General features: G+C 59.3%; 6 protein-coding genes across 6 annotated transcripts; 3 read left to right on the forward strand and 3 right to left on the reverse strand.

Moving 5' to 3' along the window:
- Positions 1 to 145: 145 nt before the first annotated feature.
- Positions 146 to 1,156, forward strand: LTHEOB_4657 (uncharacterized protein; the record flags this gene model as incomplete). Its single annotated transcript, XM_035513715.1, has 1 exon — positions 146 to 1,156. One exon carries the CDS (start codon positions 146 to 148, stop codon positions 1,154 to 1,156), a length of 1,011 nt encoding a protein of 336 aa, XP_035374706.1.
- A 469-nt stretch (positions 1,157 to 1,625) lies between these two features.
- On the reverse strand, positions 1,626 to 3,630 carry LTHEOB_4658 (MFS allantoate transporter; the record flags this gene model as incomplete). Its single annotated transcript, XM_035513716.1, has 4 exons — positions 1,626 to 1,937; positions 2,003 to 2,338; positions 2,401 to 3,148; positions 3,422 to 3,630. The coding sequence occupies 4 exons, from the start codon at positions 3,628 to 3,630 to the stop codon at positions 1,626 to 1,628; spliced, it is 1,605 nt and encodes a 534-aa protein (XP_035374707.1).
- A 1,821-nt stretch (positions 3,631 to 5,451) lies between these two features.
- On the reverse strand, positions 5,452 to 7,401 carry LTHEOB_4659 (C6 zinc finger domain containing protein; the record flags this gene model as incomplete). Its single annotated transcript, XM_035513717.1, has 1 exon — positions 5,452 to 7,401. One exon carries the CDS (start codon positions 7,399 to 7,401, stop codon positions 5,452 to 5,454), a length of 1,950 nt encoding a protein of 649 aa, XP_035374708.1.
- A 668-nt stretch (positions 7,402 to 8,069) lies between these two features.
- LTHEOB_4660 (Peptidase M20) lies at positions 8,070 to 9,586 on the forward strand (the record flags this gene model as incomplete). Its single annotated transcript, XM_035513719.1, has 3 exons — positions 8,070 to 8,968; positions 9,026 to 9,153; positions 9,363 to 9,586. The coding sequence occupies 3 exons, from the start codon at positions 8,070 to 8,072 to the stop codon at positions 9,584 to 9,586; spliced, it is 1,251 nt and encodes a 416-aa protein (XP_035374709.1).
- A 3,811-nt stretch (positions 9,587 to 13,397) lies between these two features.
- On the reverse strand, positions 13,398 to 14,300 carry LTHEOB_4661 (Cytochrome p450; the record flags this gene model as incomplete). The annotated part of the gene is made up of 1 exon (XM_035513720.1): positions 13,398 to 14,300. One exon carries the CDS (start codon positions 14,298 to 14,300, stop codon positions 13,398 to 13,400), a length of 903 nt encoding a protein of 300 aa, XP_035374710.1.
- Positions 14,301 to 15,430: 1,130 nt separating this feature from the next.
- LTHEOB_4662 (uncharacterized protein) lies at positions 15,431 to 16,055 on the forward strand (the record flags this gene model as incomplete). Its single annotated transcript, XM_035513721.1, has 2 exons — positions 15,431 to 15,459; positions 15,518 to 16,055. 2 exons carry the CDS (start codon positions 15,431 to 15,433, stop codon positions 16,053 to 16,055), a joined length of 567 nt encoding a protein of 188 aa, XP_035374711.1.
- Between the last annotated feature and the right edge of the window lie 563 nt (positions 16,056 to 16,618).

A 16,618-nucleotide genomic window follows, 5' to 3' on the forward strand; every position in this document is an offset into this window, starting at 1 on the left:
CGACGTCACCCCGGCTATCCTCTCTTCACGTAGCACATCCTCCCTCCGCGCCTCCTCCCTCACCCTCTACAGCATTGACAACAACGGCAAAAACGCCTGAATGACGACGACGACCAAGATGGCGACGCCACCACCAACAACAACCATGACCGACAACTGGGGTCCCGAAGACCTCTCCGAGCTCCGCCGCACGATCTGCCGCCAAGTCCGAATCAAGGACGCTGGTCAAACCGCCACCAGCATGACGCTCGCGCACCGACCCGCGCCCACTTCTTCCCACCTCCATCCAACCGCAGCAGCAGGCGGCAAGCGCAGCCCCACTACCGACGACGACGAAGACGCGCGCCTAGCCTCGCTCGTGACGGAGACGGCGGTGGCCTACTTCCCCGAGGGCCGCGACGCCTTCATTGCCTGCGGCGGGAAGACGTGTTGCGACGACGACCTGATCGATGACATTATCGATGCCAGGAGGAGGGTCCGCAGGCAGCAGCAGCAGCGGGCTGACGAGAGCAAGGGACAGCAAGCGGGCGAGAACATCGAACATTACACCGGGCACGCGGATGATCGGGGCGGGAAGGAGGGTCACAACAACAACGAGCAAGACGCCAGCCGCGCCGATGGCGACGACGACTACGACTACGTCCTGGACCTGCGCCACCCGGTCGTCGCGAGCTGGGAGGATTCGCGGGAGAAGGAGGATGGCGAGGGCGACGGGAGCATCATCGACTCCGCTTTCGGCGGCGAGCTTGATGATGAGGACGAGGACGAGGACTGGGAGCAGGTGGACGACGCCGACGAAGCCAATGATGCTGACGACGAAGATGAGATGGACTCGGACTCGGACACTGACACGGACACGACGGACGAGGGGGATATGCCGGGTGGAGCGTACACCCTGGCGGCGGCGCTCGCGCTGCCCTATGAGGTGGTCGACGACGATGACGACAGCGAGGAAGACGAAGAGACGACGGGTGCAAAGTATGTCCTCGCGCCGGAGTATGCGGCGCGGTTCAAGATCGTGGAGGTCGATGAGGAGACGGAGGAGGTTGATTGGGAGGACCAGTCTGACCTTCTCGCCGAGTGGGGAAGCTATTCGGACTACTACGATGAATATGGAGAAGGTGAGAGGGTGAAGAAGAAGGCCCGCGTCGTTTGAGCGCCCGAGACCCAAGAGCTTCTCGATGCGCCTTCGCGGCGAATATGTGAGTCGTGTTCAGCATGTTTTGTTCAAGTAACACTGACTACTCTAGGGGCAACCACGCGATGCACGCGGTGGAAGTCGGTTTTCGAGTGTGGGTTCTCCGCAGATGTCATCACAAAGTCAGAAATCTGGTCGTATTTTGACATGAGAGACTGCTTTGTTCCATCTCCCACCAAAGGTCATCCGCCGGGATTGAATAGAGATCATCTCAGGATAGATTCGAGCAAGCAGCTCAGAAAATATGGAAAGTAGAAATAAACGAAACATGAAAACTTCGCTCGAACGCTAGATCTCCATCATCTACGTTCTACCACCCAATCCATTACAAAGTCATATCAAAGTCTGCCGTAGTGCAGTTTTTTTTTTCTTTCCCCAAATCTTTCCCCCTTTTCCTTTTTACACGCTCATACAAACAGACAACTCCTTAATACACATATCTAAACTGCGGCAGATCCCGGTCCGTGCGATCGAGTAGGTTGAGCATGATGGCCGACTCCTGACGGATCTCGGCTTCGGCGATATCGGCGTTGCCGCCAAGTCCGTCGCTGCCGACAGCGGCTTTGCCATCGCGACGCTTGTTCTCCCAGATGTAGTAGACGCGCAGAGCGATGCTGAAGATGATGCCGAGCACAAAGCAGATCAGCATGGCCAGGAAGCCCGACTGGTACGTGGGGGCCTCGCGGTCGAAGAAGAGCTGGGGGCCGATGATGTTGCCGACGCAGTAAGCGACGAAGAGCTGTAAGTAAGAACGCCATTAGTCCCGCTGTGTCCCAAAACGAAGAGCTTTCTATTGTCACTCACCATAGCATTGACCGTATTCTTCTTCGTGAACCCACCCACATTCGCCGCCGTCAAGCTCAGCATGAGCGGGAAGTTGGCCGAGAAGCAGATGAGCAGGCAGTAGCCGAAGAACTTGGCCCAGATGTGCTTGGTCGGGTCGATCTCGCGCGCCATGATGGCGCCGATGAGCGAGATGATAAAGTTCCAGACGAGCCAGTAGGTGCGCGTGTTGCGGAGCAGCGTCGCGCCGCCGGCCGCCAGCAGCACGTAGACGACCTGGAAGGCCGTGGCGACCATGCCGATCAGCAGCGTCTGCTTGACGCTGAAGCCGAGGCCGTTGACGATGACGGAGGCGAACTGCCCGGTACGTTAGCTTGGGGGGTTCCTTTCGCCACTCTTCTCCTCCATCGAGAACTCACCGTCGTAACACCGCCATTAGGGATATTGCCGCACAGCTGAATCAACACGAACAACCACGCCTGCGGATCCTTCAACGCCTCGACGCACTGCCCCCACTTCCACTCCCGACTCTTGATTCCCGTCAAATTCCCCTTCACCCTCGCCACCGCAATCTTCGCATCATCCCTCCCCTTCAAAAACCACGCGCGCGTCGGGCTATCCGGAATGGTCCAAAACAGCGTCACGCTCCACGCGAGCGAGAACGCGCCAAAAATGATAAACACCGCCTGCCACGCCGCGAGCGTCTCACTCCTCACATTCGCCATCGAGTACGCGAGAATACTCCCAAACAACCCGCTCACGACATTCCCCATGAACCACGCGCCGTGCCGCAGCGGCTGCTCGCTGCGCTTGTACCACATGGAGGTCACGACGCTGAACCCGGGGGCGACGGCGGCCTCGCACATGCCGAGGAAGAAGCGCGCGGCGAGGAGGCCGCCGGCGTTGGTGCACGCCGCCATGAGCATGAGCACGACGGCCCACGCGCAGACGGACGACGCGAGCGTCTTGCCGACGGGGAAGCGCACGAGCAGGTGCGCGATCGGCCAGGAGGCTGCGAGGTAGCCGAAGTAGAAGATGCTGCCTGCCCACGAGTAGGATTGCCCCGTTAGGTGCAGGTCTTTGCGCAGGTCGAGGATGGCCGTGTAGCCCATGGCTTGCTTGTCGAGGAATTGGAACATGTACGAGATGGCGAGGACGGGGAGGAGGCTGGGTGGTTTGGGTTAGTCATGGTCGTGGTTGAGTGCTGGTCGAGCGGGGGAGGAGGGTCGGGCGGTGGGTTCGAAATGGGGCGGCGTAAATGGGTTTGAGGGATGTGGGTAGGGAATGAGGCGTGATGGTTCGGATGGAGAGATAGAGGGCATCTCTGTCACGAGACCAGACCGTCCGATGCTGCCGACAGCCCGCCGTACCAACCACAAAAAAAAAAAAACAGCGAAGAGAAGAAATTAAACAGAGTAAAAAAGAGAAAACCAAACTCACCAGCAATCAATCCTCCTCAAAATCCGCCGGTTGTCCTCCTCGGTGACCTCAAGATCATCCAGCTGTCCCGCATCCGACCCCAGATCTTCCAACGTCGCATCGCCATGCACAATACCATCGGCTGACACCGCAGCGGTATACGTAGTAGTAGTGGGACCGACGCCCTCGCCCTTCTCAGGTGCGTACGCTTCCGCCGTGGACATGTTCATTTTTCTTTCTACCCGGTGGCAACGATTTAATTTTTTAATTTTTTTTTACCCGGAGAGAGGAAATTCGCCGGGTAAATTTGCTGCCGCTTGCCTTCCGACGGCTGCGTAGATGATGCTTTTGCGACCAGCGCGTTGTCGATAGATAAGAGCAGAGATCAGTCGGGCTGCTCCAGCAGCGATGATGGTGGTGGTGGACGCAGGAAGTTGTGCGTCCGTCGGTCCTTCAAGCAGAGAGGGCCTCGATCCGAGAATCGGGCGGTGGCGGACGGAATGGGCGGAGCCAAGATCTTCAGGGGGTTCGCGTGGGCGAGCCGAAGCGCCTTGATCCGATCGTAGCGTGGAGAAATGGACTCGTGTCGTGTCGTGTCGTGACCGCAACAACCCGACGACAGGAACGACAGAGAAAGGGAGAGAGGAGAGAGAAGAAGCCAAGCAGCAGGAACCGTGCAACTAGTTGGAGGCCTGGATTGGCCACCTGCGCGCGATACTTATTATAATTTAGAGCGCGGTTTTGAGAACGTGTTGCTGGATAATAAAGCGGGGAGAAGATCCACTTCGTCAATCATCTGATTGTCGCCGTTCTGTCCGAAGCAGGCAGGCGGAAGGCGGACAAAGTGCTAAGTTGAAGCGAGTGTGCGCGTGTGCGGCGAAGTCAAAGGCGATGGCAAATGTATAAAAGTGGGTGCGTGATGCACGACGCACTGTGCTTCTGTGACGAAACGGCAAGAGGACAGCGAAAGAAGAATAGGGCGGGTTCACCAGAGGGCTAGAATTGCGGCGTGGTTGTGGACCATGACTTGTAAAAGGCGTTTCGTGGCGTGCGATGCGATTGACTGACTCCTGCACATGCTTATTGATAAGAAGCGTTGTGGAATAGCGGGCGAGCAGGGTACTCTACGCGCGCAAGGCCATGAGAATTAGCAGAAAAAACGTGCGTACGCTACGTGTAGATTTTAGTTCGCGGCATAGCGATCCGTTTCAAATTTGGCATCCATGTGCTGTTGCATGTCGCGAACCACCTCCGGATGATCAAACTAACGCCCGTTAAGCTCAAATGGGGCATCCGTGCGCCTGGCCGGTATGAAAGGGTCGTTGGTGCGGCTGAATGTCAAGCTGAAGAGACTGTTGACCGCTGACGACGAAACGATCAACGAACGGCCGTAAGCTCCTGAGCGCTGGAAACGGCTGGCACGAGATGAAGGGCGTCCGCAAACACACATCGCCACGCCGTTGAGACAAAAGAGCGTTTTTTTGACAAGCGGTGGGGACGTGGGACCACCCGTTGGCGGGAATGCCGCTGTCGCGCCGCCAAAGGGGGCACGTTTTGCGCGTATCCCCGCCTCCACCCCGGCCTCGACCTAGACCGGTCTAGTAGCGCTTGCGTATTTTGTCTCGCCCTGTTCGGCAGCAGAGTTGACAAGCTCCACGCAGCAGCTCGTATTACGACTGCCTGTTGGTAAAAGGTGCGGTGTACTGCTGCACATGCAAACGAGTACTGCCGCTCCGAATGAGCTGCGATAGAAGTTTCGATGAGCGGTGGCCCAAGCGTTGTTCTCATTTCAATCGTCGTCCATAAACTCGTACGCGTCTCTAAATAGCTAGACTCTATATACTAGTAGATACATGCAATACGAATAGCGTGTGCTGGTCATCTCTCTGCTGATCTCTGTCCTCGGGTATCTCTCTTCTCCAACCAGCCGGGCCGTGACGGGGTCTCATTGATTAAAACAAAATACAACGGTGGGTGTGTACAAAAAGTAAGAAAAAGAAAGGGAGAAGCCTGAGGAGTGGTGTGGTATGTAGAAAAACAGCAGCTCTCGGTCAGATCACAAACTGCTCAAACCGCCCTTCGGCCAGCAACAGCATGTGATCGACGCGCCGCCCGCCCGCCTTGTCCTGCTCTTCGACCACGGCCTTGAGGCAGTCGAATGCCCGTGCGTAGTTCTTGCCGTACTTGGTGAGGCCTTGGTACCGGTCGAGGATCCACGCCCGGTGGATGAGGTCATCCGTCTCCATACCCGCGAACAGCAGCGGCAGCGGGATGCGTTGCAGGAACCGCTCGCCCTCGTGCTTGTACCCCTGGTACGCCAAGTTCATGATCTCGTGCAGCGCCCTTTTCTGCATGGGGCTAGGGGCCGCCAACGGCTCGGCGAACCGCGTTAGCCGCAGAAACTCCAGCTCCATGGCGTAGTAGTGCGGCACCACGTAGCGAATGTTCTGGTACAGGCGGCGGCTGTGGTCCACATCAGGGCTCAGGCGGGAGGCCAGATCCAGCAGCTCGGCGAACTCGTCACGCAGCATGCAGAAGGCGCCCTCGATGTCGATGGCGCGCCGTGCGGCTTCCTGATCGTCGCCGCGGTGCAGGGCGGCGCTGAACTCGGCGTTCTCGTACCGGATCAGCGCGGCTTTGGCGTACAGGCTGTAGACCTTGCGGTTGTCCATGTCGTCGACCAGCTCGGCCTGCGGGTACCGCTCGCCCCAGGTGGTGCGGAACAGAGGCTCACTGTACTCATGGATGGCGTTGAAGCCGCGCAGCAGCTTGCCCTTCTCCTCCCCGGCGATCTGGCGCACAAGCTTGTTGACGGACCCGCCGAAGTTTGAGCCAATGCCGAAGGCGGCCCCGGCATCCAGCACCGCCATCCACACCATCATGCGGGCCGCAAAGAAGGAGATCAAGGCCTGATTAGCCGGCGGTGAAGAGGCTGCTGGGGCCGCAACAACCGCCTGGCTCGTGCTGTCGATGTCCACATCCATGGCTTGACTCAGATCCTTATCGGCGGCCGAGACTTGCAGCAGAGGCTGGAAGCGTGTCCGCAAGATCGACGCAGCTCCCTGCAGGTGCTTCGACAATCCGATCCCACCCCCGTCACCGTACTTTTGCTCATAGGCGATCATGAGCCACAGGGCGGCCAGCACCTGGTCGATGTCCAGTTCGCCGTTCTCCGGCCTCATCTGCTGCGTCATAAGGTGCAGGGCTTCGGTGTAGTGGCTGACGGACTTTTGCGAATTGGGCCGGTTGGCAGCCGGGACCAGGTCCTGCTGGATGCTGCGCAGCCACATCAGCTCCTGGTCGGCGAGTGCCAAGATCATGTGCATGGGCATGGCATGGCGCTGGGCCTGCAGGAACAGCAGCGAGAAGACCGAATACTCGGGATTCTTGGTGTGGTGGTTAGTGGAGAAGCGGGTGCGGTAGTAGTAGATGGCCTCGTGGTCTGCAGGGGTGAAGACGACGGAGCAGGCGGCGGCCATCTCTGGCTGCTGCAGGCCGGAGGCGAGGGTGGCCAAGCTATCATGTCTCGAGGCCCTCCTGGCGATGATCTGCGCGGCGGAGCTGGGGATGGGAGGGCGGGCATAATCCGGCGGGGACTGGGGGTCGCGGTCGCTGCTGCCGCTGCTAGTGCTGCTGCTCGACGGACTGGCGGCGCCCTGAGATGGTGTCTCGGCCCGGCCGGATGAAGATGACGGAGTGCGGGCGCTGGAGGCCTTTCTGGTGTAGGGCTTGCGTGGGCGAGGCCTGTAGTCGCACTGGCGGCGCAGGCGGATGCATCTCTGGCACACGGGACGGCCCTCGTCACATTTGACCTTTTTTTCTCGGCAGGTCCAGCAGCCCTGGCGCGAGCGCGGCCCGCTTCGATTGGCCGAAGGCCGGTGTGGTAGTGTAGATTGGCTCGCGGGTGTGGTGGTGTCGTCTGGCTGGGCCGGCGGCGAGCTCGATGATTCGTCGGGCGTCTGGGCTTGGGTCGGCTTGGGTGCGGCTTGATCAGCCTGCATACTCGGCTGAGCGGTACCGTACGATGGGATGGCAGGGAAACGAGGGAACGTTAGGTGACGCTTGAGGCGGAATCGCGGTCTTCTTGACGAAAAAGCCGACGAATTAGCCGGCCGTTGGCTTGGGGCCAGCCCCTAGAGCACCCGAGTCACGCTGCGAGAGCGGACCCCAGCGGCCAGTGTGGCGCTCGCGCACCCGTCTCCATGGGGAGCTGAAAACAGCCCTGTCCATGCGTTCCCAGAGCGAGCGTTTTCCGGGGCAGCCGCCGCGGGGTGTCATATCACGAGCGAAATAAAAGGGGCCAAAGGGCCTGCTGGGGACCAGCAGAGTTTGTGGTCGTCTTGGGCGTGGCGGCGCAACTGCGGATGCGGCTTGGGTGCGGCGCAGGCCCAGAGCCGGTCGGCCTGACGGTCGGGTGGTGAGCAGCGCACCTGCAGAAAGCTGCTCGGCAATTCTTCAACACCCTCCAATCGCACGCAAGCCGACGACCTCAACCCATCGCAAGCACCATCCATCGCCGGCTACTGGCCCCTGACCCCAGCTTACTGCTGGCACCATTCCGGAGGTCCACTTGGCCAGCGTGCAGTCGGCAGCATGGTGCAATAAAAGGGATACAATAAGGCGGCACGATGCCGGTAGCTAGAGGCTGGCCAATTTTCGATCTCCAACCATGACCCAGGTCAAGCTCTCCGTCCAGGTTTCGTCCAATGTCGAAGAAGTCCGCCGGACGGTGAATGCGGCAATCGATGCCGCCGGCGATGCTCTCCGCGCCCTGAACAAGGACATCCATGACCATCCGGAGACGGCATACGAGGAAGTCCACGCCCACGACGCGCTGTGCACCTTCCTTGAGAGCCAGGGTTTCTCCGTGACGCGCCATGCCTACGGTCTCGAGACCGCCTTTGAAGCGTCCATCGGCAGCACCGCCGCCGGCGCGCGCGAGATCGTCTACTGCGCCGAGTACGACGCGCTGCCGGGCATCGGCCACTCGTGCGGCCACAACCTGATCGCAACCGCGTCCATCGCCGCCTTCCTGGGCGCCGCCAAGGCGCAGCAGGCGCTGGGCTTCGACGGGCGGATCCGCATCCTGGGCACGCCGGCCGAGGAGGGCGGCGGCGGCAAGATCAAGCTGCTCGAGGCGGGCGCCATCCCGGCGTCCACAGCCGCCGCCATCATGGCGCACCCAGTGGCCGGGCACATGGCCAAGATCCCGGGCGCGTCGGGGCTGGCGGGCTTCAAGCTCATCTGCAGCCACAAGTTCCGCGTCGAGTTCACGGGGCGCACCGCCCACGCCGGCGCGCAGCCGTGGGACGGCATCAACGCCCTCGACGCCGCCGTCGCCGCCTACACCAACGTCTCGATGCTGCGCCAGCAGATCCGCCCGGACGAGCGCGTCCACGGCGTCATCGAGGACGGCGGCCGCGTGCCCAACGTCATTCCCCAGTACACCCGCATGGCCTGGAACGTGCGCGCCCCCAAGGTCAAGGCCGCGAACGCCCTGCGCGAACGCGTCGATGCCTGCTTCCACGCGGCCGCGGCGGCCACGGGCTGCAAGGTTAACATTGTTGAGTGAGTCGGCCCGCAGTTTTCCTTCGGCCCGTGGAGTTTAATTTCTAACTTTACCAGGGGCCCGATGTACAAAGATCTGCGTGCCAACATGACCTTATGTCGGACGTACGTCGACGACATGGCGGCGTTGGGCGAGAAGATCATCGTGTACGAGGATGAGCCTGCTACTGCGTCGACCGATATGGGTATGTCTTGCATTTTTGTGACTCACCAGCTCCTGTCCAGCGTGATTTTGAATTTTCTCTGTCCATCTTCTCCATCTTCTCACCCTCTTCTTTCGTCATGGTGGTCTTATTTGGGCTCCCACAAGCCGCTTTACCTTCCAATTTTGACGTGCTCGTATAAAATCTTAATGCTCCTTCAGTCACAGGATGCTGACTTTAATTTCGTTCAGGCAATGTCTCATACACCGTGCCAAGCTTCCATGGCGCCTTTGGTATTCCGGCTCCCGAGAACGTTGTCGGGCACCACCCGGGCTTCGCGGCCGCCGCTGGCACGGACGAAGCACATGCCGCCGCAATCAAGTGCGCTAAGGGAATGGCCATGTTGGGTTGGAGAGTACTATCCGACGACGCTATCGCCGAGGGTGCGAGAAGAGACTTTGAGCAAGACGAATGAGTTACGCGGGTCCGGTGCTGGGAGTTATCAATTGTTATGTCCACAGGAAAAGTTATACATCAACGAACTTTTTGGTTCTCGTCCTTACTATTACTCTTCAGCTCACGAGGACATGCGGCTCCGGACCATTGCAGATCCTCATGACCAGTCACGGCGTTTTCCTAGCAGTCTGACCGCTTCATTAGAGTCTGACAGTGCTTCTGGAATTTTCTTCTACGCATGGACAAACCACTTTGACGTTGAGTAGAGACATCGGCCCGGCTGCGGGAATTAAGCCGACGTACCTAAGATCAACTATGTCCACCGTTCAGAACGCGCGGATACGCATCCTCGAGTTCTTTCGTGCTTCTAGACCCATTAGTGACAGGCGGTCTGATGAGAGGCCACTCGAGCATACTCGCGGGAGGTTATGGCCGCCCTAAGAGGCTCAGTTAGCCGCCGGAGAAATCGGACATGTGTAACTCCGGTACACCCTCGGCTACTGATTACAATACAACATGTGTTATTCCCGGTTGCCGGCATCTGATGGTGTTCAGCCGTACGGTGCCTTGGCGGATGGGAACTCTGAAAGCGGTGAGGGAGGGGAAGGGGGGCCAGACGTGATGCCAGTAATAGCTCGCGCCGCTTAACCTCGGGCCCATGAAGGTCTGTCTCTCTCTACCTCTGATGGTCTCCACCCATCCGGGGCCACATATCTGGTGACGAGATTAGCAAAGAGAAAAAAACAGATATGCTTCGTCCCGTTATACGAGCACACAGTCCTGCAATCAGTCCTTACCGCAGATTGGCGAAAAAACCCATGACAAACCGCCCGCGCTCCCCCCCTTTCTCGCCAACCCCGGTTGCATGTGTGCAGCTTTTTTTGTGTTCTTTTTTGGAGCGTGCGTTCTGCGCGTGGCCAGCCCTGCTGCAACACACGGGCCGTCACTCGGCCGAGTCCGGCCTTGCTCACCACCTTACCACTTCAAGGCTGCACGTAACTACATCGGACATGGTCCCCTGGCTCACTACGTTCGAAGTTGCATTCTTAGGGGCTCTTGTTTGGGGAAAGTTCGCCTTTTTCCCTTCAAGGGTAAGGTTTCGTTGAGGGGAGAGGGGGAAACGAGCATGTGGGGAAAAAAAGTCGGGGGGGTTGCGTTGGCGTGGTTCTTGCGGTGACGGGGGGGTGTGCAGTCTAGAAGGCTGCTGCTGTGCCGCTCTGAAGAGCGGGGCATAGGCCGAGGTGTTATGGACGACGTACATGCCCCTTGCATGGCTGCAATGATGGAGAAGTCTGGGAAATGTGTGTGGTATGCTTTCCTGGCGATGGCTTTGGCACGTCGGAGCATCGCTTGTTGTTACCTGCGGGTGATGTCCTCGCTGAGTTCCGGAGCAGCGAGGAATTGGTCGAGTGCGGAAGTTTGATCAGCACACATTCCCTGCGCTTGTCAACTTACGCAGTGGCCACATTCGCCGTCGAAGAAAGTATGCGATTCAAGAGCAGCTGTTTCTCGGTTCGCGATGGAGTGTTGAAATATTGAAATATAGATGCATCTCTGTTAATAGATATGAGCACGCGGAAGCCCAGTGACGCCAGCTCTGTGTATCAGATACTCCCGATTCACGACCAAACTTGCACCAACGATGATATCACAGCTGGCTGCCACCTGTTGGACAACTTTGCCAAGGTCTATGAAGGCCGCAGCCCCAGGCTTACATGCAGTCCGGAGTGCTCCTGAAATGTGAGTAGTCCGCGCCAGCAGGATTCCCCTCCACAGCAGCGCCAGTTGTCCGAGAATCTAACCCGGCACAAGCATCCACGATATTATCACCGTGCCTAGCGAACGAGTAGGAAAACTGAAGTCGTTCGAAGTTCTTCCGGATGCCTGGAGGCCATTTGGCACTGCCCAGAGTGCGGAAACCGATCAGGACGCACCGCATGTAGTAGCGCATGCACACTACCACTAGCTCGCAGAACAAGAACAACTCAGCGACAGCTTGCCGAGCAGCCCGAACGAAGCGACAGCGTGCACTCCACTCCCAAACAATAGAAAGACTCTCGAGCTCCCTCCATCCATTCCTTCAGCACGGCCATCCACCTCCTACATTCCAGCTTCCGCTAGTCCGATTCTTTGCAGTACTAGTTCCCCCAAGGCGCGCCGCCACGTAGGCTCTCCCATACAAAAACAGAGCGGTCAGGCCGGCCACACACGATCCCGGGAGGCACGGCACGTCGACGGCGCGGCGCGATGCGGAACGCCCGGCTCTAATTCGTCCACCACCTCTCGTCCGCATCATCATTCATCATCGCCCTGCCTCTACGCCGCACTACCGACAGCTAGATAAGGGCGCGCACGCTGCTGCTGCCCAGCTTTTCGATGGATTGATGGATGGATGTTGTCGTTGGTCGAAGAATGCGGTACGTCCGTCCGTTCCCTGCCGTCTGATCAAGCCCGGCCCGCGCCCCCTGGCCAAAAAGGAAAGAGAGACGATACTGCAAGGCACCCGTTTCAGCCGCAGATAACGGAAAAAAAAACAAAACCTACATCTGAAGCGCCAAACTACTGATAGCCGGCCCCCGCGGTAAGATCGGATCGAAAAAGAAGAAGAAGCAAAACAAGGCGGGCGAACGAACGAACGACCGGATCGAAGCTCGTAAGCGAGAAGGATTCGCATCACATCCCTCGTGGATCACTCCGGCCCAATGCCCAGCTTCGCCTGGCAACGCTAATTCAGTAGCCGCGAAGCAACGGTCCCCTTAAGCTCGCTCGCTTTTTTTTCTTTCTGATTTGACTTTCCCATTCCCTCCGCCCCCCCGCAGCCTCGCTCCTCTATGCAGCCTCACTCTCTTCGGGGAACGATCATCCATGTCTTGTGGAGATCATCAGGCCAACCACAGGCGTCATGATAAAAAGGCTTTGGTGGAGCCGAAAGTGTACCGTTTGTCAGGAGGCTTTTGCGATCTTCCTTTTTTACTTTTTTCAGCTCGTTCTTTTTACTCTTTCCTCTTTCTGCTTGTTTTGCTGATCCCTAGGGCTGATCGACATGGAAGGAAGAGAGAGAGAGAGACGATGACAGCCTTGGCCTTGCCCCTCGCACGAAGCTTCCCGGTGGAATCAGTACCGAATGGCCGCAGCCGCATGTCGTGAAACGAACGAGGACAGATGGAAAAGAACACAAAGAAATATTCTACGATTTGTCATTACGTGGATTCTGGCTTTCCCTTATATATGTTTTCCCCCCGGCCGTTGGGTATCTCAGACATGCAAAGCTCATGTAAGTGGGTTCTGTTTTTGGAGTGTGTGTGTGTGGTGTGAGAAAAGAAAAAGGGGGAATTGTGGCGCTCGCAAAAAGGAAAGGCGAGGGTAAACCCAGCGAGAGAAAGAGGAGGCGTAGTAGGAGCAGAGAAACAATGTCAGAGCCCAGCCCGCGTTATACAAACTCCACCCCTGAGAAAAAGGAAAAGAAGGAAGACTCCGACTCCCAACCCCGGCCTGCGAGAGAGAAACAATAAATGGGTGTTTTGGAAAAAGGGAAAGAAAAACCGGATAATATGGAAAATAAAAAAGACGACCTCACACGCCACGCAACGGCCCGAAACTTTTTTTTCTTTGGTCCTCTCTCTACGCCGTGGAAAATGATTGTTGCCTCGGTACCGCCTCGTGAGAAAGAATACAAAATACGCTACCGCTCATTATTCAACCCCGGTCGGGCTATCCAAATGGGGGAGTGTGGGGCCTACCACGAAACAAACTTTGGGGATATGCACGTCGCTTCCGGGCTATACACACGATATCCGCTTCGGGGATCTCCTCCTCCGGCTCCCCACCAATCAGCGCAAGGTACCCAGGGTCCGACCGTTGCCCTGGATCTCGGTCGGCACGCCCCGCAGCGAACGGGTGGGTGGTAATTGCGAGTTGGGGCGCGGGGTGGTGGGCTTGGAGCCGGAGTTCTGTTGCTGTCCTGGCGGGGTGGGCGGCAGCGGGCCGTCCAGGCTCGGATGTTGCTGTTGCAGCGGGCTGCTGGCCATGACGTGCTGGGCTTGGGGCTGGTACAGCGGCTGCTGGCTGTGCTGCGAGGACGAGACGTGCGACAGGCCCGGGGACGAGACGTTGGAGGAGGCGCGCGAGGCGGTCGAGACCATGCTGTCGGCGCGGGTGGGCAGGCCGTCGTGGATGGGGTTGGTGCTGGCGGTGTTGCGGCCGACGGAGGTGCCGCCGCTGCGGATCGAGGACGAGTCGTTCTGCGAGGCCGTGTCGTTGCCCGTGTGGGCGGCCATCAGCTCGGGGAACAGGTTCTTGGTGGAGATGGCGTCGGCGAACTCCTTCCAGCGGATGATCTGGCTGCCCGTCTCGTCGAACTCCAGGCTCCAGACGTACTCGTTGGTGAAGGGCCCGGAGACGGTGCGGCCGGTGGCGATGATCCAGAGGCACACTTTGCGGGCAGGGATGTCCTCGATGATCTCGTGCACCGACATGTGCATCTCCTTGAAGGTGTTGGCCAGCATGTTGAGGGCCTGCTGGCAGGCGGCGTTGTCCTGCGGCATGGCACCCAGCGACTTGGGGTAGATCTCACGCCAGCAGCTGCGGTCGCGCAGCTTCCACACGGTCGTGGTGTCGATGCGGTTGAAGGCGTCGATGACAGCCAGGGCCGTCTGGCGCTGGCGGGTCATGCCATTGTCGGGGTCTTGGTTCTTGGAGGACGACTTGTCCTTGAAGAGGGTCGCGAAAGGCATGGCGAGCAGCAACACAGTGGGTCAGGCGGGGAGGCGGGGGAGGGCGAAAGGTAAGCCGCAGCCTTGAGCCTCTTGGGCACTCGTCTCGGGGCACGCGAGCTGTCCTGCTGCTTCTTGCTTGAAGCTTTCGCGGTGCGGCGTGGGCCAGGGCAGGGCAGAGGTATTAAACGCAGATTAGCAGCCCAGCCCTGGCGCGCGATCAGCGCAGGGGCGCTCCCCTCCGAGTCGTGCTACTGGCTGCGGGCCCGCGCGCGCGCATTACTCAGCGCCGCTGCCTCTCGTTTTGCCGCTGCTCAGAAGAGCCAGCCGCGTGCAGCCAGGCGGGCGCAAGGGGCGCGCAAGCTGCAGGATTCTGGCAGCAGCAAGCGTGGGGAAAGCGAGACGAGCGGCTAGAGGCACGGGCGGGGCATCGCGTCGTCGGCTCTTGATGGCGTCAGGCCGTCGCATACCGCAACGACCGCCGATTCATGCCAATCGCGGGCCCCTTTCCTCACATGACGCACGCCGGCATACCCCGAACGCGCCCTGACCGATCGTGACGACCGCCTGCTCGACTCGCCACCCGCCTGAGATAGGAGAGTGGCGTTTCACAACCGCCGGGGCGTCGCATCCTGCCCGCGGATGTCGGCGCGCGCCATGCGGTCGGATCGGCGCCGCCGGCCGGTACACCATGGCGCGCGGTGACCAGTCGCATCCGCAGAACGCCCAAGGGGCACGCCTCTTCATATGGCGAGGTGCGCCGTCTCGGATCAGCTGCCGCGGATAACGAGCGCCCGAGCAAGAAAACGAGCCTCACGCACATCTTGAGCCCCATGCGGCAGCGAGCGACAGAGGCTGACTCGCCGCGGATGCGGGCGAGTCGTGCCGCTTGGGCATCACCTCCCTGGCGAGATTGCTCGCCAGTCCGTGGGGCATCAACGGGAAGCCGGCCGTGTCGGAGGTCTCTCCGGACTGACGGATACAGCAACTCCAAGCCTCAAGTGCAGCAGAAGTGCAGTCCCTAGGCCATGGGCTTTCTCCAAAAACGCCTCCGTCCCTCCTCTCCCATGCTCTCCCAAGGTGCACCCAGCTCCACGTCTGAATCATCTTTTGCGAGATCGCCTGCGCTGCTCCGAGGCGTCCTTCTCTAAATGGATTCTCTCTCCATTGACAGTTCGAGGTCCGTCCTGCCTCCCCAGCCCCCCATTGGTCGCCTCGCCTTGACTGATTTTCCACAGCTCCTGGGAGCAGCGCGACTCCACGCTGCCCCTCGCCCAAGGCCCGCTGCCGCCTCCACCGAGCAGCCCAACCCGCCAGCGCCGCCAGAAGCACTCGCAGGCCCTCGTCCGCTACCAGCCGCCCCAGGTGTGCGGCGTGCTCGAGGTGCGCAAGAACGCCTGCTTCCTTGGCGTCACCGCCATTGTGCGCCGCGAGACGCGCGAGCTCGTCGACTCGAGCGAATACGGTACCTACGAGTACCCCAGAGTCAAGTATGTCGTCGAGGACCTTAGCTGGCCCGTCTTCAAGCGCTTCGGCGGCCTGGACATTATAGACCCGGACCTCCTCCACGTGCTGGAATCCAAGTCGCGCTGGTGGACCAAGACGGATGACTGGTTCCTCCTGGCCCAGTACGCCTTTGGCAAGAGCCGCAGGAGGACCCTATTCACCTTTGCTGATCCGAGTGTGCCTACCCTTCCGCGTGCTTTGCCTGCCCCTCCCTACGCCGGAGACCAGAGGGATTGCCGTGTGTCTGACCGCATTGAGGAACTCGCTTGACAACCACCGTTGGCGAGAGTCGTTGCGTAGCCTTGGCCGTGGGGTGTCTTGCCTGTGGGGGTAAAGCTTGTGCTTTATCTGGCCTGGAAAGCCGACTCTACTTCACTCGTGTCCGAGCGTATACTTTTCATCTTCCCGCTAGTCCGCAGATCCCTATGCTCTTCCCGCCTTGCGGACGACGGGCCTTCCCGCACGCGTCGTCGAACCACCAAAGACCAGTCCGAACGCTTGCTCTAGATCCTTGGCACGACGGCGCAAATGACTTGCATAACTCCGGTGGAGCCCCGGGACATCCGGATCGTGCCGGATCCAGTTAATAAGGACAAGAGCCGTTGTTTCGCACTCTGCCAAGGGGATATCCTTGGTGGAGTCTAGAACGGTCTCTACATCCGGTGGACCACATCCATGGCCTATTTAAACTCTCCCTTCCACCCCGTCTTTCCGTTACTCTGGCCTACTTCCTGGATCTTTTAACCTGTAGTACACCTGTTTCCCTGGCCGGAAGCCGTCAACACTCCCGTTTGACTAGGACCCTTTCCCCCCTGATCTCTTCCTTCTGGACC

Source organism: Lasiodiplodia theobromae (assembly GCF_012971845.1).
Source record: "Lasiodiplodia theobromae strain AM2As chromosome Unknown scaffold_12, whole genome shotgun sequence".
NCBI classification, from domain to species: Eukaryota; Fungi; Ascomycota; class Dothideomycetes; order Botryosphaeriales; family Botryosphaeriaceae; genus Lasiodiplodia; species Lasiodiplodia theobromae.